The following is a 26,923-nucleotide window of genomic DNA, read 5'->3' on the forward strand; positions in this document are numbered from 1 at the left end:
CTGGCACCTGGGCTCCATTAGATACCACTAGGCCCCTCATTCTCCCGTCTGACATCACGCTGCACAAACCGATTCAAATAGTCCTTAAGCCTATCTGTCCCACCCAAAAGGATTAGCTTGTGCTTTGGTAGGGCTATGTGCGACAGCATTCCTCCGTTCGTGCTTTTGGCCAGGACCTACCCTTCTCTGTAAAGGGCCCACTGACCTTCGATCTTGCAGGGGATTTTATTGACTTTCGAATCCAGAAAAGAACGGACACCTCCCGACTGACCGGACTAGATCCCGCTTCTGGGGACGCAGATCCACAGTCCTCTTAAGAGCAGGACCCCACATGTCTGTGATCAAAGAGGTGACCCTTAGGATTGCTAATCAGTACAATAATATGGCTTCTTCTCTCGATCTCCTTCTGGGGACTCTCCTAACCTCCTTCTATATCCTGTCCTATTTACATCCTATCCTAATCTTCTCCTTCCTCTTAATCCATTATCTGCCTACCCAGTTGCCAGGGCAGCTGTCACATACCCACATTGCCACCTCGTGGCCATTTACCAGATACACAATACATTAGAGTACATTACAATAAACCCTGGGTGTGCCGGCTACTTCTGAAGGGGAGGGGTAGACACTACCCCCCCCATAACACCAAAAGATTATGTGGAGCTTTTTTTAACAAGTATTTTTTTTTCTTTTTAAACAAGCATTGCTGTATATAGACCAAGTGATCAGACTATGTCAAGTAACCTAAGAGAACTATTAAATGCAATAAAATGTAGAGAAAAAATGTTTTCGGAGATATGGAGAAAAAAAACTCAAATCACCTCCATTTTATCACATTAAAAATTAAGAAATAAAAAATAATACACATTTGGTATTACTGCGTTCATAAATGTCAGATCTCTCAAAATATAAAATAAATTAATCATATCAATTAAGAGAGTAATGAGAAAAAAAAATTAAAACTCCGTAATTGCATTTTTTCTGCCGCTGTAAAAGGGAAAAAAATTAATAAAAGGAGATCAAAAAATCGTATATACCCCCAAAATATTACTAAAAAGATTAGTTCGGGGTAAAAAAGAACATGCCCTCACACAGCCCCAAATCTCAAAAATTGTGACCGATGCAGCTCTCGGAAAGTTGTGGCACGAGCAAGATATTTATTTTTTACTACTCTCTCTTCCAGAATTGGGACCCCCACAATCAATGGAAAGGGGTGATGATCCCCTGATTTTTTTCCCCACTACTTTCTGGAATTACCGTATTTTTCGCTTTATAAGACGCACCTGATTATAAGATGCACCCTCAAATTTGGTGAAGGAATAGAGAATTTTTTAATAAATGGGGTCCGTCTTATAATGCCAGTGTCCGTCTAACAAATAATATAGGGTATATGTCCCTCATAGCCCCCTCATCCTAAAATTAGCCCCCTTAATCTGGATATGGCCACCTTATATTGAACACGTCCCCCAGTGATGCCACATTTCCCCTATGGCTGGCACACATCCTCTATGGCTGGCAGACAGGCCCACTGTGGCAGGCAGACAGGCCCACTGTGGCAGGCAGACAGGCCCACTGTGGCAGGCAGACAGGCCCACTGTGGCAGGCAGACAGGCCCACTGTGGCAGGCAGACAGGCCCACTGTGGCAGGCAGACAGGCCCACTGTGGCAGGCAGACAGGCCCACTGTGGCAGGCAGACAGGCCCACTGTGGCAGGCAGACAGGCCCACTGTGGCAGGCAGACAGGCCCACTGTGGCAGGCAGACAGGCCCACTGTGGCAGGCAGACAGGCCCACTGTGGCAGGCAGACAGGCCCACTGTGGCAGGCAGACAGGCCCACTGTGGCAGGCAGACAGGCCCACTGTGGCAGGCAGACAGGCCCACTGTGGCAGGCAGACAGGCCCACTGTGGCAGGCAGACAGGCCCACTGTGGCAGGCAGACAGGCCCACTGTGGCAGGCAGACAGGCCCTCATCACCCACTGTGGCAGGCAGACAGGCCCTCATCACCCTCTGTGGCAGGCAGACAGGCCCACATCACCCTCTGTGGCAGGCAGACAGGCCCACATCACCCTCTGTGGCAGGCAGACAGGCCCACATCACCCTCTGTGGCAGGCAGACAGGCCCACATCACCCTCTGTGGCAGGCAGACAGGCCCACATCACCCTCTGTGGCAGGCAGACAGGCCCACATCACCCTCTGTGGCAGGCAGACAGGCCCACATCACCCTCTGTGGCAGGCAGACAGGCCCACATCACCCTCTGTGGCAGGCAGACAGGCCCACATCACCCTCTGTGGCAGGCAGACAGGCCCACATCACCCTCTGTGGCAGGCAGACAGGCCCACATCACCCTCTGTGGCAGGCAGACAGGCCCACATCACCCTCTGTGGCAGGCAGGCAGGCCCACATCACCCTCTGTGGCAGGCAGGCACACATCACCCTCTGTGGCAGGCAGGCACACATCACCCTCTGTGGGAGCAGGCACACATCACCCTCTGTTACATATCGCCCCCATGTGGCTGCTTTTAGTAAAATAAACTCTTTCCTTACCTTCTGCAGCACAGTCCTGTCTCGTGTCTCCCTCCTCGGGGTTGAACTCCTCCTGTCTCCTGCACTTCCTACTTCCTAGTTCTAGTGGTGGTCATGTGATCGGCACGGCAGAGTGAAATCTCTGTGTGCCTAATCACAGCAGCAGGAGGGAGACCGCCAGACGCTGGAGGAGGTGAGTAAAGAGTTTATTATTTTACTATGGGCAGCAGCACGGGAGGCTATATCTAACACAGGAGGAGGGGAGATCCTGTGCAATCAAAGGTAAGCACAGGCAGATAATATGCACAGCTCCCTCAGCCCATCAGCGCGATGCAGTTTCAGCACCACGCTTCTGATGGACAGCGGCTGTGCATATTATATGAGCGGGAGAGCAGGAGATCAAACGCTGCCGCTCCCAGCCCCAAGCAGTCCCCAGCACCGCTCCAGAGCTGCCTGCACCTCCACTGGACTCTGTGTGTGTGTGTGTGTGTGTGTGTGTGTGTGTGTGTGTGTGTGTGTGTGTGTATATATATATATATACACCCCCCCCCTCCGTATATTCGGATTATAAGACGCACCCCCTACTTTCCCCCAAAATTTGGTGGAACAAAAGTGCGTCTTATAAAGCGAAAAATACGGTAATAATGTGACACGGTGAATTACATCGCATAACCACCGTTTTAATTTATACTTCATAAGTAAATAGTACACCTGAAAATAAGCAGCTTTGTAATATCATATCAGAGAACTCTGCTTCTTTCTCTGCCAGAATTGTTCTGTCATTTATCAAAATTCTCAATTCTGGAGGTAAAATCTATGTTCCGTGAAGACTAAGGGTACTTTCACACTTGCGTTGTTTTCCTTCAGTCGCAATCCGCCCTTTTGGAAAACAGCGGAATCCGTTAACGGATTCCGCTGTTTCCCATAGACTTATATTGATGACGGATTGTGCCAAAAGTGCCTGCGTTGCTTCTGTTGGCCGACGCTGCGTTGCTTCCGCCGAGCAGAAGCAACGCAGCATGTAACATTAATTGTTTGTGTCAAAATGACGCCGAGCAGCAGATTCCGTTGCTTCCATTAAAATTTATAATTGCTCCCTGTGGTGGCGGATTCTGTTGCAAAGTGCTTTACAACGGAATCCGCTGCTGGATTCCACTAATTTCTACTGAGCATGCCCAGAAAGAAAAAATGAAAAAGAAAAAAAAACCAGAGCCGACGCATGCCGTTAGACGGATGCCAAACGGATGCAACGGGTCCGTTATATCACAGGAATCAGCTAACTGATTCCTGTGAAATAACGGATCCGTTGCATCCGTTGACACCACAAAAATAACGGATGCGTCAAAACGACGCAGCAACAGACCAAGCGGATTCAACCCAACGCAAGTGTGAAACTAGCTTTACCCATTGGTGAGACAGGAGATGGCAGCTGTTCCTGTGGAGATTCTATTGTTGTAGTCCTGCTCATATAGATGTGCATTTAAATGCTGTGTATGTGCATTCATGACTCTTAAGTATATTTTGCATTTTTTAAATGTGTTTTTTGTTACTGCCATTTCAATTGGCTAATCGTATGATGTTTACCTGGTGAGGAGTAATATAAATATTTAGGTGTGTTCTCAGGTCTTTATCAAGCCATAGAAAACAATCTATCTTGTAAGTTCGAAACGTTCCTATCTCCCTGTATGGTGTGATGCATTAATTAAAGGAGTTGTCCGACATAAACTCCAAAAAATAAATTAAGTTAATCTGTGTTGTATTGTCAAATAAAACACCCCCTACATTATTTTTTTGTTTTCTAACTTTTGTTTCTCTTGATTTTTCACTTTATTCTCTGCAGCTCTTTGTTTACATTCAGCACAACCTAACATGACATGTTTGACTGCCAAACCCACAGTCACAGCTGGCACCGCCCCCGGCCTCAGTGTCCAGCCACACCCTCTGCCCGCCCCCTGAACACACATTCCCTGTCAGTATACTGCCCCAGCACCTGACAGATAAGAGTACTATTTTTAATTAAAATTTTATATATAGCCCCTAATGTGAGTCTATAGGATGGACACACACACACACACACACACACACACACACACACACACACACACACACACACACACACCTAGAGTTATATATTATACATAATCCCCCCTCATGCAGTCTCTTCTCTCCCACTGCACTGTCTCCTCTGCCCCCCAGCACTCCCGTGTCTCTCACCCCCATGAAGTCTCGTCTCTGTCCCCCTGCTGTCACCCATGAACGCTCTTCTCTGCCCCCCCACTCTGTCAGTCGTGCACGCTCTTCTCTGCCACCCCCCCCGCTCGCTCTCCCTTCTCACCCATGCAGCATGCTGTCTCTTCTCCGTGCTGTGATGATTGCAGTGTCCTTACAGCTGAGCTGTACAGAGCTTAGTGCTGTTGTTCGCTGGTGTCAGGTGACATCCCTGCTTCTGACTGTATTCAGAAGCGAGGAGCACGGTAGGCTGCATTCATCACAGAGACAGCACACGGGGGAGGGGGGGTCACAGTTGCCCGGGCACCATACAACATAATGAGCTGAGGACACTGTTGGGCAAACAGCGCTCACAGTGTCCTGGACAGAGAGGGCAGCCCTGTTTGTCCAGCACATACAGGGCACAGATAGCAGCGCACAGGGAGGGCGGCGGGGCTCATCACACTGTACAGCCTAGCAGGGCGGCAACATGCAGTGGCTGATTTGCATGTCAACATGGTCCTGCCCATGTTGACATGAAATGACCGGAAGTAGCAAAATCACAGCAGGAGCAGTCACATGACCGCTCTGAGCCGGGGGAGAGGGGCTGACAGCAGGGCAGGTAAGTGCTCTCTATCTACTTACCTACCCCAATGTAGCCCAATAGTGTAAATAATAAAGCAAAATAAGCCGGATAACCCCTTTAAGGAGAAAATAGTTTTTGCTACTGTGGATGCTGTTGTTGCTCCCTTCACCTTTTGGGCTTCGTGCCCACAATCTGTGCTCACACTTTTTTGCTGCCTCCAAAACGCTGAGTTGTACAGTACAAGCACAGTGGATGGGGTTTATAGAAATCTCCTGCCTACTGCACATATTTTGTCCCACAGCGTAAACCAACATGCGGTGCGGCTTCCCGAGCTGCAGCACGTCCATTTATTGCTGCGGAGCCGCGAGTGTTTTCAGCTGGAGAACAAAAAGAAAGTCCTCCGCAGCCCAAACCCTGATTGTGGGCACATGCGGTGTGCACGTACCCTTATATTTTAATGTGACAATTTAACGCATTTAGCACATAAATAAATGAGCAGGAAGTGAACAGTAATAACCACATAACATGTACAGTATATATTTTTCTTTTCAGTTTCCAAAAGTGTAATGCAAGGATCCATGTACATTTGGAGCTGGAAGAAATCTTTCCAGAGACCAAAGTCTAAAAGCAGCAGAAAAGCACAAGCCCATATAGTGGCAGAGCTGAAATGGTCAGAGACAGAGCTGCCTTATCTTGCCCCGACGACCTCTATAGGTAAGGTGTATACTAAGGACAGACAATGCTTACAAAACAATTGATCTATTTTCTTGAGTCTTTTTTTAATCTGATCATTGCTCCATGTGTCCGTTTTTACTGTGAACATACTGTGGCATTCACTTTCATAATGTGCAGAAAAAAAATATGGACAGCACTCAGATGGCATGTGGATAATATCCATTTGCTGTCTGTTTTGGTGAGGTTGGGGGGGAGGAGGGTAGAGGGGGGTGTTTGTGGGGGGTGTAGAGGGGGGTGTTTGTCACCCTTCCTCTCACAATCTGTGTTTAAAAAAAAAAAAAAAAAAAAAAAGACATGCGAGCAAGCCCATAGACTATAATGGGTATGTAAAAAACACAGACAAAAATTAAATAAATGTGTTAAAGGGGTATAACTAAAATTCATTTAATACAGTGAATCAATTAAACCAGCGTGTTGTTTACTCCAACCACCAAGAACTACTACATGAGACCTGAGCACCTTCCCATATCGAAAAATGATAGCTTGTCTCTAAGGGGAAGTGCCCACGATCAGTAGACGCTGTATTCTAGACACAGGGTCGTTCCTCTTGCGGAGACTCTACTGTCCTGTGCGGGAGAACGCAGTGTCCGTGCCCACGATCAAGATCTGGGCGCAACATATTCTCTCTGTATTCTCCAGTTGAGAACATTCGCATCTCTGCAAGAATAAATTGACATGCTGTGGCTCAGGAAGCCATGTCAGTTTACCCTGGTTAGAAAAAAAAAAAACCATAGGTGGCGTTGGATTTCTATAAATCTCATCCACTGTGCTTGTACTTTACAACACAGCGTTTTGGACTCAGTGAAAATACACTGTATCCAATACTCTGCTAATCCTGATCATGGGCACGTACCCTTAGATTTATTATCACTTTGTGATTGGTGGAGGTCCAACCATCCTGAGAAGTAAGGGGCTGCAGTGTTGTTTTAATACTGTGCACCTTTTTTTCCTGCACTGCTGCGCCCATTGCCACCTAGCTGTAGTCACCGCCTCGGTGAGATGGCCAGAGTGTCACTGACTAGGGAAAATGTAGAAGGGGATAAAGCATTACATTAGCACTGTAATTTTGTGATGATCAAGAAGGATCCTACAATCCTGAGAATGTCTTTTCCCATCTTAAAATGAGATACCATATCACTAGGATATGCCATCACTTTTAAGGGAAGACCCTTTTTACCTGCCTGTCTTTACAGTACTGTCCAGCTATTTTGCCCCCTGCATTCAGTTATGAATAGTAATGTTTAGTAAATGGGAAACAATCATCCATTATAGAAAATTGTATGGGTGAATGAGCCGTACTAATTATTCCGCTCATTTACAGATGGACACTGTGTCATGTGTGGTGATGACGCAGGGAAGATATGGATATATGATCTTCAGTCTTCAATGGCTGAACTAGACAAAGGAATCCCATGTAAGACTTTAAAGGAGCCGACAAAGGTGTGTATGCTGGAGTGCGTTCTACTGTCCTCTTTGGTTATGTGAGAGGCATAGGTTACTTTCTGTACTCCTCCTCAGGGTAGCTAGTAATGACCGCAGCACCCTGGATACACACACAGCTCACATGCAGCCACCAGAGAAAGCTGGGAAACTTAGAGCAGGTTGTAAATTGCATATCAAAGTTCTGAAAATAAAAGATTTCATACTGAAAACAGAGCAGGTTTATTGAAGGGAGTCTGCTATGCAGTCTGATAGCAGTTTGATGTGGGAGCAGAGACCCTGATTCCCGCTATATCGCTGAATCCCTTCACCACCCAGTGATTTTCCGTTTTTCAGTTTTGGTTTTTCCTTCCCTTTTTCCAAGAGCCATAACTTTTTATTTTCTCCATCAACGTAGCTATATGAGGGCTTGTTCATTTCGAAACGAGTTATACTTTAGAATAAAAGTATTAATATTACCATATTGTGTACTGGAAAATTGTGTAGTGAAATTGCAAAAATAAAGTGCAATTTCCCCATGTTTTTTGTTTTTTTTTTTTTAAATTTTATTTACTATGTTCACTATATGGTAAAACTGACCTGGCAGTATGATACCCCAGATCAGTACGAGTTTGCAAATAATAAAAATGTGTGTGTACATATTTGCGTATATGTGTGTGCGTATGTATATGTAGCTGGGGGGGGGTTGTGCAGAGGGGTCAAAGGAGGCAGGGGAGATGCTCCGAGCAATGCGCTGTGCTTCCGGCGCTGCTGTTCTGTGCATCGGACGGCGCCGCTCTGCTCTGTGTGGGGCCGCTCTGCTCGGTGCACGACTGCTCAGTTTTGCTCGGCGGCAGGCTGCTCTGTGCGGGCAGTCATTATGAAGACGTCGGCGGTCAGGGTTTCAAATAATGACGCCTCAGTTAAAGATCTCATCTGTGCACGCTCCGACTCCGACCGCCATTATTTGAAGCGCTCACCGCCAACATCTATAGAATGGCTGGTGACGCACCGCCCCCCCGCACAAAGCAGAGCGGCATTACCGGCCCCACACAGAGCAGCACCCGCAGTGAGAATCTGTCCCCCCTCTATACTACTCGCAGTATTTCAGTACTCCAGTACCACCCTTGCCTCCTGTGACCCCCACTCTGCTGGTGCCCCCTCTCCCTGGTAAGACACCACCAGATTTTATAACTGACACTATATCTTTTTTTTTTTTTTCCCTCCAAATTTGGAGTGCGTCTTAGGCTATGTGCCCACGTTGCGTTCTGTCCCCGCAGATATTTTTGCAGCGATTTGAACAGCACACATGCGCTTCAAATCGCTGCAGAAACAGTCCGTCCTCAAAAGCCGCTTTCATGCGCTCTGGATGCAGCTTCTCCCATAGACAGAGCGGGGGCTGCAGACAAAGCACACGAAAGAAGTGACATATCACTTCTTAGAACGCAGCGCTTCGGCAGTGGCCGAAGTGCTGCGTTCTAATACGCCACGTGGGCATGAATTAGGCATAATCTTCATAGATTGTGCTGGGGATGCAGGACGCATGCAGTTACGCTGCGGTGCAGAACGCAGCGTAACTGCATGACAATACGCTACGTGGGCACATAGCCTTATAATCCGATGCGTCTTCTAAAACGAAAAATACGGGGTATGTGTATGTGTGTGTGTATATATATATATATATATATATATATATATATATATATATATATATATATATATATATATATATATATATATATATATATATATTTGTTACGGTTCATGAACAATGGTAAAGTGCCTTTATTTCTCCCAAATCTTAAATTTTAGATATAATTTATTTTTAATTTGGTTGGTGAAAGAAAAAAAAAAAAAGATTTGGGAAAAATAAAAAAAAAAGGCACTTTGTTACCATTTTCCGTGAACCATAACATTCTCAATTTTTTTTTTGCTGTTTATTGATCAGATTGATTAATTTTATAATTTGATAGATCAGCTATTTCTGAACTTGGTTATATTAAATATATCTTTCTTTGTCGCTCTATTGGGAGACCCAGACAATTGGGTGTATAGCTACTGCCTCCGGAGGCCACACAAAGTATTACACTTAAAAGTGTAAGGCCCCTCCCCTTCTGCCTATACACCCCCCGTGGGATCACGGGCTCCTCAGTTTTCATGCTTTGTGCGAAGGAGGCTAACATCCACGCATAGCTCCACTGTTTAGTCAGCAGCAGCTGCTGACTTTGTCGGATGGAAGAAAAGAGGGCCCATACTAGGGCCCCCAGCATGCTCCCTTCTCACCCCACTTTTGTTGGCGGTGTTTGTTAAGGTTGAGGTACCCATTGCGGGTACGGAGGCTGGAGCCCACATGCTGCTTTCCTTCCCCATCCCCTTAGGGCTCTGGGTGAAGTGGGATCCTATCTGTCTCCAGGCACAGGAGACCGTGCTCCGTCCACAGCCCCTGGGAATCTGCTGGGCATGGAGCTGAGTATCGTCAGGGACAGGGCCCTGCTACATTAAGGTACTCTGTGTCCCCGTACAGATCGCGCACACACACACCAGCATTGCTGGGTGTGTTAGTGCGCCGGGGACAGCAGCGCGGCGCGCTTGTGCTGTTACTCACTGCACCTTTGCTGAGTGAGTTTATGTATTAGGAACTGCCGCGCCGGCCGCTGCTGGCGGTTTTTACACTGCGGCGCGGCTGGGACTTGTGGTGCGCCGGGGACTTCCGCGCTGGCTGTGCTTATACGACGGCCGCGCTTATAAATCGAGTCCCCGGCTTTTGCGGCCTAGTTCCTTTTCGTTCCCGCCCCCAGGCCTGCCAGTCAGGGGAAGGGCGGGACGCTGTTCAGAACGTCAGCGCCGAGGGCTGGAGTCTGCTTAGCATACTCCAACCCCCCTCACTGGGCACAGTGGGACGCCAGTTTCCCGCACTTTGTCTGGGGCACGCCCACGGCCCGCCCCTCTTCACAGGACGCCGGCAGCCATTCCTGTTTGCAGTCTGACTGGAGAGGGGAGACAAGCTCTGGGGGACCCAGACACGGGATTCTGGCGACCACACACCCGTTTTTCAGCGGGCGGTAAGCAGCACCTGAGGTGCTGACCCCACTAGTGCCGAAGTGTTCATTTGTACTTTATGTTTGTATGCTATACATCGCACTGTACGGTCGCTATTCTTGGCTATATACCCTCCTAGATTTCTAGACAACAGCATGTCGTCCGCAAAAAGCAAGGGGGCCAAGACACAGGCTTTCTATGCTACTTGTACCGCATGTGAGGCTGTTCTACCGGCAGGTGCCACTGACCCCCATTGTGTGCAATGTTCGGCCCCTGTAGCACTTGCTCAGCCGGGGTCTCTGCTAGAGGTGGCCCAAGGAGAACCACCTGTGAACACTGTCCAGGTGACAGGGACGGAGTTTGCAGTTTTTGCTGATAGATTGTCGGTGACTATGACTAAAATCCTTGAGACTTTGCAGTCCAGACCGGTAACTCAGACCAAGGGCACTGTTGATTCAATGCTCCCTGGCCCCCCTCATTTGGAACAAATCCGTGCTCCGGGGGGGTCCCATGCATCCCGGGGTGATGGCTCTGACACGGACGACAGTCCCAGACAGCCTAAGCGAGCTCGCTGGGAGCGACCCTCGACTTCATCACACTGGTCAGGGTCCCAGCAGGAGGACTCTCTGTATGATGAGGCAGAGGTAGCTGATCAGGATTCTGATCCTGAGACCGCTCTCAATCTGGATACACCTGATGGGGACGCAATAGTGAATGATCTCATAGCGTCCATCAATAAAATGTTGGATATTTCTCCCCCAGCTCCTCCAGTGGAGGAGTCAGCTTCACAGCAGGAGAAATTCCATTTCAGGTATCCCAAGCGTAAATTGAGTACTTTTCTGGACCACTCTGACTTTAGAGAGGCAGTCCAGAAACACCACGCTTATCCAGATAAGCGTTTCTCCAAACGTCTTAAGGATACACGTTATCCCTTTCCCCCGGACGTGGTCAAGAGCTGGACCCAGTGTCCAAAGGTGGATCCCCCAATCTCCAGGCTTGCGGCTAGATCCATAGTTGCAGTGGAAGATGGGGCTTCACTTAAAGATGCCACTAACAGACAGATGGAGCTCTGGTTGAAATCCATCTATGAAGCTATCGGCGCGTCGTTTGCTCCAGCATTCGCAGCTGTATGGGCACTCCAAGCTATTTCAGCTGGTCTGGCGCAGATTGACACTGTCACACGTACATCTGTTCCGCAAGTAGCGTCCTTAACCTCTCAAATGTCTGCATTTGCGTCTTACGCTATTAATGCTGTCCTGGACTCTACGAGCCGTACGGCAGTGGCGTCCGCCAACTCTGTGGTTTTACGCAGAGCCTTGTGGTTAAGAGAATGGAAGGCAGATTCTGCTTCCAAGAAGTGCTTAACCAGTTTGCCATTTTCTGGTGACAGACTGTTTGGTGAGAGATTGGATGAAATCATTAAACAGTCCAAGGGTAAGATTCATCCTTACCTCAGCCCAGACCAAATAAACCCCAACAGAAGAGGGGACAGTCGAGGTTTCGGTCCTTTCGAGGCTCGAGCAGGTCCCAATTCTCCTCGTCCAAAAGGACTCAAAAGGATCAGAGGAGCTCAGATTCTTGGCGGGCTCAGTCACGCCCAAAGAAAGCAGCCGGAGGAACCGCTACCAAGGCGGCTTCCTCATGACTTTCGGCCTCCTCTCTCCGCATCCTCGGTCGGTGGCAGGCTCTCCCGCTTTGGCGACATTTGGCTGCCACATGTCAAAGACCGTTGGGTGAGAGACATTCTGTCTCACGGGTACAGGATAGAGTTCAGTTCTCGTCCTCCAACTCGATTCTTCAGAACTTCTCCGCCTCCCGACCGAGCCGATGCTCTTCTGCAGGCGGTGTGCTCTTTAAAGGCAGAAGGAGTGGTGATCCCTGTTCCTCTTCAGGAGCAAGGTCACGGTTTTTACTCCAATTTGTTTGTGGTGCCAAAAAAGGACGGGTCCTTCCGTCCTGTTCTGGACCTAAAACTGCTCAACAAGCATGTGAAAACCAGGCGGTTCCGGATGGAATCCCTCCGCTCCGTCATCGCCTCAATGTCTCAAGGAGATTTCCTAGCATCAATAGACATCAAAGATGCTTATCTCCACGTGCCGATTGCTCCAGAGCACCAGCGTTTTCTACGCTTCGTTATAGGAGACGAACACCTTCAGTTCGTAGCCCTGCCTTTCGGTCTGGCGACAGCCCCAAGGGTCTTCACCAAGGTCATGGCAGCAGTAGTAGCAGTCCTGCACTCTCAGGGTCACTCTGTGATCCCTTACTTGGACGATCTACTTGTCAAGGCACCCTCTCAAGAGGCATGCCAACACAGCCTGAACGTTGCGCTGGAGACTCTCCAGAGTTTCGGGTGGATCATCAACTTTTCAAAGTCAAATCTGACCCCGACCCAATCGATAACATACCTTGGCATGGAGTTTCATACTCTCTCAGCGATAGTGATGCTTCCGCTGGACAAACAGCGTTCACTACAGACAGGGGTGCAATCTCTCCTTCAGGGCCAGTCGCACCCCTTGAGACGCCTCATGCACTTCTTGGGGAAGATGGTAGCAGCAATGGAGGCAGTCCCTTTCGCGCAGTTTCATCTGCGTCCACTACAATGGGACATTCTCCGCCAATGGGACGGGAAGTCGACGTCCCTAGACAGGAACGTCTCCCTTTCTCAGGCGGCCAAGGATTCTCTTCAGTGGTGGCTTCTTCCCACCTCATTGTCAATAGGAAAGTCTTTCCTACCCCCATGCTGGGCGGTGGTCACAACGGACGCGAGTCTATCAGGGTGGGGAGCAGTTTTTCTCCACCACAGGGCTCAAGGTACGTGGACTCAGCAAGAGTCCACCCTTCAGATCAATGTTCTGGAAATCAGAGCAGTGTATCTTGCCCTACAAGCCTTCCAGCAGTGGCTGGAAGGCAAGCAGATCCGAATTCAGTCGGACAACTCCACAGCGTTGGCATACATCAACCACCAAGGAGGGACATGCAGTCGGCAAGCCTTCCAGGAAGTCCGGCGGATTCTGACGTGGGTGGAAAACACGGCATCCACCATATCCGCAGTTCACATCCCGGGCGTAGAAAACTGGGAAGCAGATTTCCTCAGTCGCCAGGGTATGGACGCAGGGGAATGGTCTCTTCACCCGGACGTGTTTCAGGAAATTTGTCGCCGCTGGGGGAGGCCGGACGTCGACCTAATGGCGTCCCGGCACAACAACAAGGTCCCGGCCTTCATGGCACGGTCTCACGATCTCAGAGCTCTGGCGGCGGACGCCTTAGTTCAAGATTGGTCGCAGTTCCGGCTGCCTTATGTGTTCCCACCTCTGGCGCTGTTGCCCAGAGTGCTACGCAAGATCAGGTCCGACTGCCGCCGCGCCATCCTCGTCGCTCCAGACTGGCCAAGGAGGTCGTGGTACCCGGATCTGTGGCATCTCACGGTAGGACAACCGTGGGCACTACCAGACCGGCCAGACTTGCTGTCTCAAGGGCCGTTTTTCCATCAGAATTCTGCGGCCCTGAGCCTGACTGTGTGGCCATTGAGTCCTGGATCCTAGCGTCTTCAGGATTATCTCAAGAGGTCATTGCCACCATGAGACAGGCTAGGAAACTAACCTCTGCCAAGATCTACCACAGGACGTGGAGGATATTCTTAGCTTGGTGCTCTGCTCAGGAAGTTTCGCCCTGGCCATTTGCATTGCCTACTTTTCTTTCCTTCCTGCAATCCGGGTTGGAAAAAGGTCTGTCGCTCGGCTCCCTTAAGGGACAAGTCTCTGCGCTATCTGTATTTTTTCAGAAGCGCCTAGCACGACTTCCTCAGGTACGCACGTTCCTGCAAGGGGTTTGTCATATCGTCCCTCCTTACAAGCGGCCGTTAGAGCCCTGGGATCTGAACAGGGTTCTAATTGCTCTCCAGAAGCCGCCTTTCGAGCCTTTGAGGGATGTTTCCCTGTCTCGCCTTTCACAGAAAGTGGCCTTTCTAGTAGCGGTCACGTCTCTTCGGAGAGTGTCCGAGCTAGCAGCGCTGTCATGCAAATCTCCCTTCCTGGTGTTTCACCAGGACAAGGTGGTTCTGCGCCCGATTCCGGAGTTTCTCCCTAAGGTGGTATCCCCCTTTCATCTCAATCAGGATATCTCCTTACCTTCTTTGTGTCCTCGTCCGGTTCATCAATGTGAAAAGGATTTGCATTTGTTGGATCTGGTGAGAGCACTCAGAATCTACATTTCCCGCACGGCACCTCTGCGCCGCTCGGATGCACTCTTTGTCCTTGTCGCCGGCCAGCGTAAAGGGTCGCAAGCTTCCAAATCCACCCTGGCTCGGTGGATCAAGGAACCAATTCTTGAAGCCTACCGTTCTGCGGGGCTTCCGGTTCCCTCAGGGCTGAAGGCCCATTCTACCAGAGCCGTGGGTGCGTCCTGGGCATTACGGCACCAGGCTACGGCTCAGCAGGTGTGCCAGGCGGCTACCTGGTCGAGTCTGCACACTTTTACCAAGCATTATCAGGTGCATACCTATGCTTCGGCGGACGCCAGCCTAGGTAGACAAGTCCTTCAGGCGGCGATTGCCCACCTGTAGAAAAGGGCCGTTTTTACGGCCCTATCACGAGGTATTATTTTACCCACCCAGGGATTGCTTTTGGACATCCCAATTGTCTGGGTCTCCCAATAGAGCGTCAAAGAAGAAGGGAATTTTGTTTACTTACCGTAAATTCCTTTTCTTCAGCGCTCCATTGGGAGACCCAGACGATTGGGGTATAGCTACTGCCCTCTGGAGGCCACACAAAGCACTACATTAAAAGTGCAAGGCCCCTCCCCCTCTGGCTATACCCCCCCCGTGGTATCACGGGTTCTCCAGTTTTAGCTTTGTGTGCGAAGGAGGTCAGACATTCCATGCATAGCTCCACAGATTTTAGTCAGCAGTAGCTGCTGACTATTTCGGATGGAAGAAAAGAGGACACATATAGTGTCCCCAGCATGCTCCCTTCTCACCCCTGGATGGTGTTGTAAGGTTGAGGTACCTATTGCTGGTACAGGGCTGGAGCCTGACATGCTGTTTTCCTTCCACATCCCCTGGTAGGGCTCTGTGGAAGTGGGATCCTGCCGGCCTCTCAGCTCTGACGCCGGGCTCCATCCACAGACCCATTAGAACCTGATGGAGACGGAGCAGGAGTACGATCAGGGACAGGCCCTGCATCATACAGGTACTCTGTGTCCCCGGCAGGCACAGACACACTCCGGGCTGGCTGGGTGTTGTAGTGCGCCGGGGACCGCAACGTTGGAGCTAGTGTCCCTACAGATTACTGGGGGATTGTTTGTGTATGGGAACGCAGCGCCGACCCCCTCTGGACCGGGCGGCGCTGCTGTGACTTGTGGTGCGCCGGGGATCCGCCGTCCGCGCTTTTACGGCGGCGGCGGTTATAAATTGAGTCCCCGGCTTTTTGGGCCTAGGACGCCGGCAGCTCCGATTCGTTCCCGCCCCCACCCTGTCATTCAGGGTAGGGGAGAGACGCTGTTCGCTAGCAGCGACGAGGGCTGGAGCCTGATTTACATGCTCCAGCCCTCACACTAGGCACAGTGGGAAGCAGGCTTCCCGCTCTTAGCCAGGAACGCCCAGGGCCCGCCCCCCTTCTCTCTCAGGACGCCGGCAGCCATTACATGCAGTCTGGCTGGAGGAAGGACGCAAGGCTCTGGGAGACCTGGACTAGGGGCTATCTGGCGACCACACACCCGCTTTTTAAGCGGGCGGTAAGCGATTTTTCTGTGCTGGTCCCTCTAGTGCCTCACGGTGTATTGGTGTACTGTGTAGGATATAGAGATATTGTATTCTTGCACTGTAAGGTCGCTTCTGGCTGCATCTCCCAGATCACTCTGTGGAAGCAACAACATGCCATCCTCAAAACGCAAGGCTGCCAAGGCTAGGGCTGTGTATACTGCGTGTGCTGCATGTGGGGCTAATCTACCAGCAGGCTCCGATGACCCCCATTGTGTGCAATGCTCCGACCCGGTGCTGCTTCGCCAGCCGGAGTCAGGAGGGAGAGTGACCCAGGCTGAGACGCCTGTAAGTCCTGCCCCGGTGACAGGGACAGACTTTGCAGTTTTTGCTGATAATATGTCTGTCTCTATGGCAAAAATCCTTGAAACCTTGCAATCTATGCATGGGGCTCAGTCTTTGGGCACGGCGAGGCCTCTGTCCTCAGGTCCCCCTCACTTGGAATTAATCCAGCCCACAGGGGAGTCCCCGGCTTCACAGGCCGAGGATTATGAGTCAGATGATAGCCCCAGCCACCCTAAGCGAGCTCGCTGGGAAAGACCCTCGACGTCATCACACTGCTCAGGGTCTCAGCGCAATCAGTCTCCCTGTGATGTGTCTGATGAGAGTGATCAGGAATCCATTCCTGGAACCCCTCTCAACCTGGATACCCCTGATGGGGATGCCATGGTAAACGACCTTATCTCAGCCATCAATAGGCTGTTGGATATTTCTCCCCCAGCCCCTTCAGCAGAAGAGGCGGCTGCGGAGCAGGAGAAGTTTCGTTTCCTTTATCCCAAGCGTAAATTGAGTGCTTTGTTGGATCACGCTGACTTCAGAGAATCAATCCAGAAGCACGACGCTCACCCAGAAAGGCGTTTCTCTAAACGATCTAAAGATACGCGTTTCCCTTTCCCCCCTGAGGTGGTCAAGCGCTGGACACAGTGTCCAAAGGTAGACCCCCCGATTTCCAAACTCGCAGCTAGGTCCATAGTTGCAGTGGAGGATGGCGCTTCGCTTAAAGATGCCAATGACAGACAGATGGACCTTTGGTTAAAATCTGTCTATGAAGCTATCGGCGCGTCGTTTGCTCCGGCATTCGCAGCCGTATGGGCACTCCAGGCTATTTCAGCTGGCTTAGCAAAAGTGGATGCTATCATACATCCAGCAGTGCCGCAAGTGGCGCACCTTACCACGCAGATGTCGGCGTTTGCGTCTTACGCTATCAATGCGGTCCTAGAATCTACCAGTCGCACCTCAATGGCGTCCGCCAATTCGGTAGTTTTGCGCAGAGCCTTGTGGTTAAAGGACTGGAAAGCAGATGCTGGTTCCAAAAAATGTTTAACCAGTTTGCCTTTATCTAGAGATAGACTGTTTGGCGAGCCATTGGCTGATATCATTAAGCAGTCTAAGGGTAAAGACTCCTCTTTACCACAACCCAGAACAACCAAACCTCAGCAGAAAAAGTGGCAGCAGAGGTTTCAGTCCTTTCGAGGTTCGGGCAAGACACCATTTACCTCGTCCAAAGGGACTCAGAGGACGCAAAGAAACTCAGATTCGTGGCGGGCTCACACGCGCCCCAAGAAAGCAAATGGAGGTACCGCTTCCAAAGCGGCTACCTCATGACTTCCAGCCCCCTCCCTCCGCATCACCGGTCGGGGGCAGGCTCTCCCGCTTTTCCGGCATTTGGATGTCACAGGTCAAAGACCGGTGGGTGACGGACATTTTGTCTCGCGGGTACAGAATCGAGTTCAATTCTCGTCCTCCAGCTCGGTTCTTCAGAACCTCCCCACATCCAGACCGAGCAGATGCTCTGCTGCAGGCGGTGGGCTCCCTAAGAGCGGAAGGAGTGGTGATCCCAGTCCCTCCTCAGGAACAAGGGCAAGGGTTTTACTCCAATCTCTTTGTGGTTCCAAAAAAGGACGGCTCGTTCCGTCCTGTTCTGGACCTAAAACGGCTCAACAAACATGTGCACGCCAGGAAGTTCCGGATGGAAACCCTGCGTTCTGTCATTGCCTCAATGTCCAGAGGAGACTTCCTTGCCTCAATAGACATCAAAGATGCTTATCTCCACGTGCCAATTGCTACAGAACATCAACGTTTTCTACGTTTTGTGATAGGAGACGACCATTTTCAGTTCGTAGCTCTGCCATTTGGTCTGGCAACAGCCCCACGGGTCTTCACCAAGGTCATGGCGGCGGTGGTAGCAGTCTTGCACTCTCAGGGACACTCGGTGATCCCTTACCTAGACGATTTATTGGTCAAAGCTCCCTCTCAAGAGGCATGTCAGCACAGCCTGAATGCTACGCTGGAGACCCTACAGTCTTTCGGATGGATCATCAACTTTCCAAAGTCGATCCTATCACCGACTCAATCACTAACGTATCTTGGCATGGAGTTTCATACTCTAGCAGCGATAGTGAAGCTTCCGCTGAACAAGCAGCGGTCACTACAGACAGGGGTGCAATCTCTTCTGCAGGGCCAGTTGCATCCCTTGCGGCGCCTCATGCATTTCCTAGGGAAGATGGTGGCAGCCATGGAAGCAGTTCCCTTTGCGCAGTTTCATCTGCGCCCACTTCAATGGGACATTCTCCGCCAATGGGACGGGAAGTCAACGTCCCTGGACAGGAAAGTCTCGCTTTCCCAGACGGCCAAGGACTCCCTACAATGGTGGCTCCTTCCCACCTCATTGTCACAGGGAAGATCCTTCCTGCCCCCATCCTGGGCAGTAGTCACGACAGATGCGAGTCTGTCAGGGTGGGGAGCAGTATTTCTCCACCACAGGGCTCAGGGGACGTGGACTCCGCAGGAGTCCACCCTTCAGATCAATGTTCTGGAGATCAGAGCAGTGTATCTTGCTCTACTGGCCTTCCAACAGTGGCTGGAAGGAAAGCAGATCCGAATCCAATCGGACAACTCCACAGCGGTGGCATACATCAACCACCAAGGAGGGACGCGCAGTCGGCAAGCCTTCCAAGAAGTCCGGCGCATTCTAATGTGGGTGGAGGACAGAGCATCCACCATATCCGCGGTTCACATCCCAGGCGTAGAAAACTGGGAAGCAGACTTCCTCAGTCGCCAGGGCATGGACGCAGGGGAATGGTCTCTTCACCCGGACGTGTTTCAGGAAATCTGTCGCCGCTGGGGAGTGCCGGACGTCGACCTAATGGCATCCCGGCACAACAACAAGGTCCCGGCATTCATGGCGAGGTCGCGCGATCAAAGAGCTCTGGCGGCAGACGCCTTGGTTCAAGATTGGTCGCAGTTTCAGCTCCCATACGTGTTTCCGCCTCTGGCGCTCTTGCCCAGAGTGCTACGCAAGATCAGATCCGAGTGCAGCCGCATCATACTCGTCGCTCCAGACTGGCCGAGGAGGTCGTGGTATCCGGATCTGTGGCATCTCACGATCGGTCGACCGTGGTCACTGCCAGACCGACCAGACTTACTGTCCCAAGGGCCGTTTTTCCATCAGAATTCTGCGGCCCTGAACCTGACTGTGTGGCCATTGAGTCCTGGATCCTAGCATCTGCAGGATTATCTCAAGGAGTCGTTGCCACAATGAGACAAGCTAGAAAGTCGAATTCGGCTAAGATCTACCACAGAACGTGGAAGATTTTCTTATCCTGGTGCTCTGCTCAGGGAGTGTCTCCCTGGCCATTTGCATTGCCCAAGTTTCTTTCCTTCCTGCAATCGGGGTTAGAAAAGGGCTTGTCGCTCAGCTCCCTTAAAGGGCAAGTTTCGGCACTATCCGTGTTTTTTCAGAAGCGTCTAGCACGTCTTTCTAAGGTGCGCACGTTCCTGCAGGGGGTCTGTCATATTGTGCCCCCGTACAAGCGGCCGTTAGATCCATGGGATCTGAACAGGGTACTAGTTGCTCTCCAGAAGCCGCCCTTCGAGCCTCTGAAGGAAGTTTCCTTTTCTCGGCTGTCACAGAAAGTGGCGTTTCTTGTTGCGATCACATCGCTTCGGCGAGTGTCTGAGCTGGCAGCTCTGTCATCCAAGGCTCCCTTCCTGGTGTTCCACCAGGACAAGGTAGTGCTGCGCCCTATTCCGGAGTTTCTCCCTAAAGTCGTATCCTCTTTTCATCTTAATCAGGATATATCCTTGCCTTCGTTTTGTCCTCATCCGGTTCACCGGTATGAAAAGGACTTACGTTTGCTAGATCTGGTGAGAGCACTCAGAATCTACATTTCCCGCACGGCGCCCATGCGCCGTGCCGATGCACTTTTTGTCCTTGTCGCTGGTCCGCGCAAGGGGTTGCAGGCTTCTAAAGCCACCCTGGCTCGATGGATCAAAGAACCAATTCTAGAGGCCTACCGTTCTGCGGGGCTTCCGGTTCCTTCAGGGCTAAAAGCCCACTCAACCAGAGCCGTGGGTGCGTCCTGGGCATTACGTCACCAGGCTTCGGCTCAACAGGTGTGCCAGGCAGCTACCTGGTCCAGTCTGCACACTTTCACCAAGCATTATCAGGTGCATACCTATGCTTCGGCGGATGCCAGCTTAGGTAGAAGAGTCCTGCAGGCGGCAGTGACACCCCCGTAGGGGAGGGCTGTTTTGCAGCTCTAACATGAGGTATTTCTTTACCCACCCAGGGACAGCTTTTGGACGTCCCAATCGTCTGGGTCTCCCAATGGAGCGCTGAAGAAGAAGGGAATTTTGTTACTTACCGTAAATTCCTTTTCTTCTAGCTCTTATTGGGAGACCCAGCACCCGCCCTGTTGTCCTTCGGGATGTTTTTTTGTTGTTTGCGGGTACACATGTTGTTCATGTTGAACGGTTTTTCAGTTCTCCGATGTTATTCGGAGTTAATTTGTTTAAACCAGTTATTGGCTTCCTCCTTCTTGCTTTGGCACTAAAACTGGAGAACCCGTGATACCACGGGGGGGGTATAGCCAGAGGGGGAGGGGCCTTGCACTTTTAATGTAGTGCTTTGTGTGGCCTCCAGAGGGCAGTAGCTATACCCCAATCGTCTGGGTCTCCCAATTAGAGCTAGAAGAAAAGGAATTTACGGTAAGTAACAAAATTCCCTTCTTCTTCTAGCTCTAATTGGGAGACCCAGCACCCGCCCCTGTTTTTTTGTATACACATGTTGTTCATGTTGAATGGTTTCAGTTCTCCGATATTCCTTCGGATTGAATTTGCTTAAACCAGTTTATTGGCTTTCCTCCTTCTTGCTTTTGCACTAAAACTGAGGAGCCCGTGATCCCACGGGGGGTGTATAGGCAGAAGGGGAGGGGCCTTACACTTTTAAGTGTAATACTTTGTGTGGCCTCCGGAGGCAGTAGCTATACACCCAATTGTCTAGGTCTCCCAATTAGAGCTAGAAGAAAAGGAATTTACGGTAAGTAAACAAAATTCCCTTCTTTTGTTTGTTTTTTTTGTTTTTTTACTGGTTTATTTTAATCTGGGCAAAAGGGTGATTTGAACTTTTGGGGAGGGAGACTAATCATTTTCATATTTTTAAAACCCTTTTTTTCATTTCTTATGATTTCTACTTATGAGACTTGAAGCTGCGATCTTTCGATCTTTTTTGTGCTATAGAGAGCAGGGCATCGGCACCTCTCTGTACAGCAGAAATGATGAATTCCTATGGACATCGTCTCTCATCGGATCTGATCAGCCGACATGTGCAGGGAAAGATGCGGGCTCGGCGTGTGAGCCCACATCAAAGGTATCGTGAAGGGCTGTTTGTTGCAGTTTCAATAAAATCAGTGTTATTTCTACAGGCAGATTGTCACTAGAGCACTTGTCTCATGCTCTGTAGTGTACTTGCTTTGTATATCCTGCTCCCACCACTGATTGGCAGCTTTCTTTCATTGCTGTAATGTGGTTGTCTCTCTGCCCCTACATCATCCTGCTATCAAATAACCGGAAAACCGGTGTTGTGTCGGTGCGGCGGCGCGGCCTGGAGCCTTGGGGGCTTCGCCTTGCAGTATGGGCGCTGTGAGGCACCAGGTTGCCCGCCCTGCTGGCGCTTTGTCGCTGCAGCGATGGTTATTGCACAGTGCCGCACTAAAAGGTTTAGGTTAGGGACCCACTCAAGAGGTTTGCCGTGACGTGGCAGTGGGCTTAATACAATCTGATCAGAATGGTAACAAATGAACCTCATGTTCTATATAATTTTTTGCCTAGCGGCTTTAGGATCATTGTATTTTTTTGGGATGTGCGATCCATGTCTTTTTCTTCATAGTATGCTATACATTAATGTGTAGTATAGTTTTTATGTAGGATTATTAAAATGTATCTTACCTTTTTTATTCAACATCTTTTCTCCATTTTGACAGATTATAGACTGGCCATACCCTATTGCAAGACAAGAGAAGGTGACCGAATCTGTGATTAACACCGTGATTGTGGACCCCGGGATGGAATATTTAGTGGCTTTAACTGACAAAAATATTATTGCTATATGGAAAATACTGTGATTTGATATTTTATTTTTTTTTTCTATTTAATTGTACAAGGAATTTCCCAGTGGGAATAACTTTTTTCTATTTTTACTGATTTTTTTTTTAATGTTTTTTTAAGGATTTTTCTATTCTAAATCACAGTTTACAATTTTCAAATGAAAAATGATTGCACGTTTTAGATGTAGCAAATTTTTATTATAGCATTTTATATATATGTATATTTGTGTACACATATGTATGTATATAATATGTAATAGTTTTAAAAATCTCAGGCCTGCATTATTTCAGTTTAAATCCTTTCAGAAAACATGAGGATTGGTATTTTAGTGATCTCGTTTACATATTTTATTTTTGCGATATGCCAGGAAAAGAAATGAAAAATCTAAATCTGTTGAAATGTGTTTACCTATGTGGAATTGATTTCAAAGATCAATGTGTTTATTAAAAGCCACCACAGAAAAAAATTAAAGGTTCACATTTTAAACTGTTACCTTGCGGCAGTGTTCATTTTGGGTTGTTGTTTTTCTGGTTTCTTTCCAACCAAGAAGTTTGTATATGTTTCATTTTATTGATCCCTGGTAGGATTGTTCAATAAAAGACAGAGGAAGGAAAATTCTGCAGACCTGGGAAAAGTGAGGCCTCTGAGCCAAATGTTGCATTTTGGCTGTTCAGTCCGGCCCACAGACCGGGACAACCAAATGGCTAGAAATAGTAACATTCCGCACCATGTGGCCACCCTGCACCCGGCATCTGTTTCACTGGTTAGTGCATTTTCGAGATGTACAGCTGAAACCAGAAATTTACATACACTATTTTAAAAGACTAGAGTTGATCGTACCCACCAAAAACCGGGACCAGCGGATTACAGCCAGATTTTAAAAAGAGTCCGATCTGCTCCGGAATCCGGTGCCCATATATGTCAAGGACCAGAATCCGGAGATTAAAAACTTTTGAGGTGGGGGTAGGAGCGAGTGCGGCATACTCACCGAGGTGCTATCATGGCGGCACACTCCTTCCAGGTCATGCTTTTCCCTTCCGGAGCCGACAATTCAATATTCACTACTTTGCCCGCCCAGTGGCACGTGTAATTGGTTACAGTTAGACACGCCCCCACACTGAGTGGCAGCGTATCAGCTGAGTGCAACCAATTACAGGCGCCAGGATGGGCGGTGAAAGCGGTGTATTCCTCGCAAGTGTGACTCCGTTTTGTTTTTTTTTTACTATTTAAATAAATTAAAAAAAAAAAACGTGCGGTCCCCTCTAATTTTGATCCCCACCCTAATAACACCGGCTGGGGGCTGGTAGTCTCAGCCCGCTGCCGCGTGGTATTGCAGCATCTATTAGATGTGACAATCACTGTGCATTACTGGCCCTTCCCGTTGGCCTGATGCGGTGCCAATCGGGGTAATAAGGGGTTAAGAGCAGCGCACAGCTGCTACTAAGCCCTAGGTTTGTGATGGCACAGGTGTCTGAGATACCTGCATCACAATAACCTGTAAGTGAATGTAAATTATCTCACACACACACACAGAAAAAAATCCTTTATTTGGAATAAAGTACAAAACGTACCCTCTTTCACCGCTTTATTAACCCTCAACACTCTGCAGCTCCGGCGTAACCTCCACACGAGGTCCCACTACGACACATCCAGCTCTGCTACATCTCACAGCTAGCAGCCTCAGACTGCCAGCTATGCGTGAAGAAAAAACAAAAAGCCAGCACTAAATGTGCACTTCAGCACTACAAATTCCAAACTGTACTTATTATAAAAATTGAGATTTTTGGCAAAAAAATTGCAATTTCTTGAGCTGCCTCGCCACGTCACGGCAAATCTCATTTGGGGCAGTCCTACACTAAAATATTTTTATAAAATGTGCCATACGGCCTCACATATGAATAGTAGAACTGCTCTTAGCAGCACTCACCTGGTCTATTTCAATCCCGTACCCATGACTGAGTCATGTGGGCGGGACAGGTCCAAGCAAATGCTGCATGAAGTAAATAGCCTGTGGACAGGGCCTGATGACTGAATGTGAACAGTCACCAACCACCAATCTAGATTTTGGCGATTGGTGACTGTTCACATTCAGTCATCAGGCCCTGTCCACAGGCTATTTACTTCATGCAGCATTTGCTTGGACCTGTCCCGCCCACAGCCATGATTCAGTCATGGGTACGGGATTGAAATAGACCAGGTGAGTGCTGCTAAGAGCAGTTCTACTATTTCATATGTGAGGCCGTTTGGCACATTTTATAAAAATATTTTAGTGTTAGGACTGCCCCAAATGAGATTTGCCGTGGAGTGGTGGGCTAGCTCAAGAAATTGCGTGTTTTTTTTTTGTTTTTTGTTTTTTTTTTGCCAAAAATCTCAAATTTATAATAAGTACAGTTGGAATTTTCAGTGCTGTAGTGCACATTCAGTGCTAGCTTTTTAGTTTTTGCCAGCTATGAGTGTAGCCTATTACTGAGCCGCGATGACTGCAGGCAGATACGGTCACAAGCTGGGGGGCGCGTCTGTCTGCAACCAATCACAGACGAGAGGAAGGTCGGTGGGCTGGGAAAGCAGTCAGTGTCTGCGGGTCAGTATGGCGAGCGTGCAAGGAGACAAACACATGCATGCTTCTGTCAGAAGACTCGTGCGGGTCTGACATGACATCACCCAGCACAGCCTGCCGCTGTCTGAACATGAGCGTGCATGTACCTAGAAACACATGCACGCTCCTGTCAGAAGGCTGTGCTGCGATGTCAGACTCGTGAGAGTCCCTCGCAAGTGTCCAATAGGGCTGAGGAAAAACTTGCAGATGGGAGCTGCAACATTGTCTTACATGGGGCCAGGCGCAATGCGATATTTTCTCACATTGCACCTGTGCGAGTCATATGCCAGTGTGACTCTAAGGCTGGAAACACATCTATGCGAGTAAAATCGGTCCGAGTTGGCTGAAAAAACTCGGCTGATTTTAGTTCACGTTAGGTCCGAGTGCAACGCAAGTGCGATGCTTTTTCTGAATAAATTAATGATTTTACTAGCGTGTGTAATGCGTCTGTAATGCGTATTTTTTACTATGTCATCTGCCATTCAGCTCTGCTACATGGCTGCTGACAGCAGACACAGACAGCCATGTAGCAGAGCTGAATGGCAGATGACAGCCGACACAGAGCCGCACAATCAGAATGAACTCGGGTGAACTTCACCCGACTTCATTGTCATGCTGCGGCTCTCTGTGCCGCGTCCTGATTAGCGGTCACCAGTGAAGGACTCACCGGTGACCGCTAATCCCCTGAGTGACTGAAGTTAGCAGCCCTCTCTCATACTCACCGATCCCCGGCGCGGCGCTGCACGGCATTCACACTGCTGCTGTGGCGGCTTTTACTATTTTGAAAAAGCCGGCCGCTCATTAAACAATCTCGTATTCCCTGCTTTACCCGCCCACAGGCGCCTATGATTGGTTGCAGTGAGACACGCCCCCACGCTGAGTGACAGGTGTCTCACTGCACCCAATCACAGCAGCCGGTGGGCATGTCTATACTGTGCAGTGACATAAATAATTAAAAAAACGGCGTGCGGTCCCCCCCAATTTCAATACCAGCCAGATAAAGCCATACGGCTGAAGGCTGGTATTCTCAGGATGGGGAGCTCCACGTTATGGGGAGCCCCCCAGCCTAACTATCAGCCAGCAGCCCCCCAGAATTGCCGCATACATTAGATGCGACAGTTCTGGGACTGCACCCGGCTCTTCCCGATTTGCCCTGGTGCGTTGGCAGATCGGGGTAATAAGGAGTTATTGGCAGCCCATAGCTGCCAATAACTCCTAGATTAATCATGTCAGGCGTCTGAGATACCTTCCATGATTAATCTGTAAGTTACAGTAAATAAACACACACACCTGAAAAATCCTTTATTAGAAATAAAAAACACTAACAAATTCCCTGGTTCACCACTTTAATCAGCCCCAAAAAGACCTCCATGTCCGGCATAATCCAGGATGGTCCAGCGTCGCTTCCAGCTCTGCTGCATGGAGGTGACCGGAGCTGCAGAAAACACCGCCGCTCCTGTCACCTCCACGCAGCAACTGAGGTGAGTATTGCGATCAGCTGAGCTGTCACTGAGGTTACCCGCTGTCACTGTTGGAGGATCCAGCGGTGGCTGCGGGTAACCTCAGTGACAGCTCAGCTGATCGCGATACTCACCTCAGTTGCTGCATGGAGCTGACAGGAGCGGCGGTGTCTGCTGCAGCTTCTGTCACCTTCATGCAGCAGAGCTGGAAGCGAC

The 26,923-nt window shown here is 49.5% G+C and overlaps 1 protein-coding gene across 3 annotated transcripts in view; it reads left to right on the forward strand.

Moving 5' to 3' along the window:
* The window catches only part of LRWD1 (leucine rich repeats and WD repeat domain containing 1), a 101,049-nt gene extending 77,950 nt beyond the window's left edge, over window positions 1-23,099 (forward strand). For all 3 annotated transcript variants that reach the window (XM_075335310.1, XM_075335312.1, XM_075335311.1), the window contains 3 exons: window positions 5,869-6,030; window positions 7,373-7,491; window positions 22,528-23,099. In XM_075335310.1, coding sequence (XP_075191425.1) covers window positions 5,869-6,030; window positions 7,373-7,491; window positions 22,528-22,668 — 422 coding nt within the window. In that variant the 3' untranslated portion in view covers window positions 22,669-23,099. The remainder of the gene's footprint in view (window positions 1-5,868; window positions 6,031-7,372; window positions 7,492-22,527) is intronic.
* The last annotated feature ends 3,824 nt before the right edge of the window (window positions 23,100-26,923 follow it).

Source organism: Anomaloglossus baeobatrachus, chromosome 2 (assembly GCF_048569485.1).
Source record: "Anomaloglossus baeobatrachus isolate aAnoBae1 chromosome 2, aAnoBae1.hap1, whole genome shotgun sequence".
NCBI lineage: Eukaryota > Metazoa > Chordata > Amphibia > Anura > Aromobatidae > Anomaloglossus > Anomaloglossus baeobatrachus.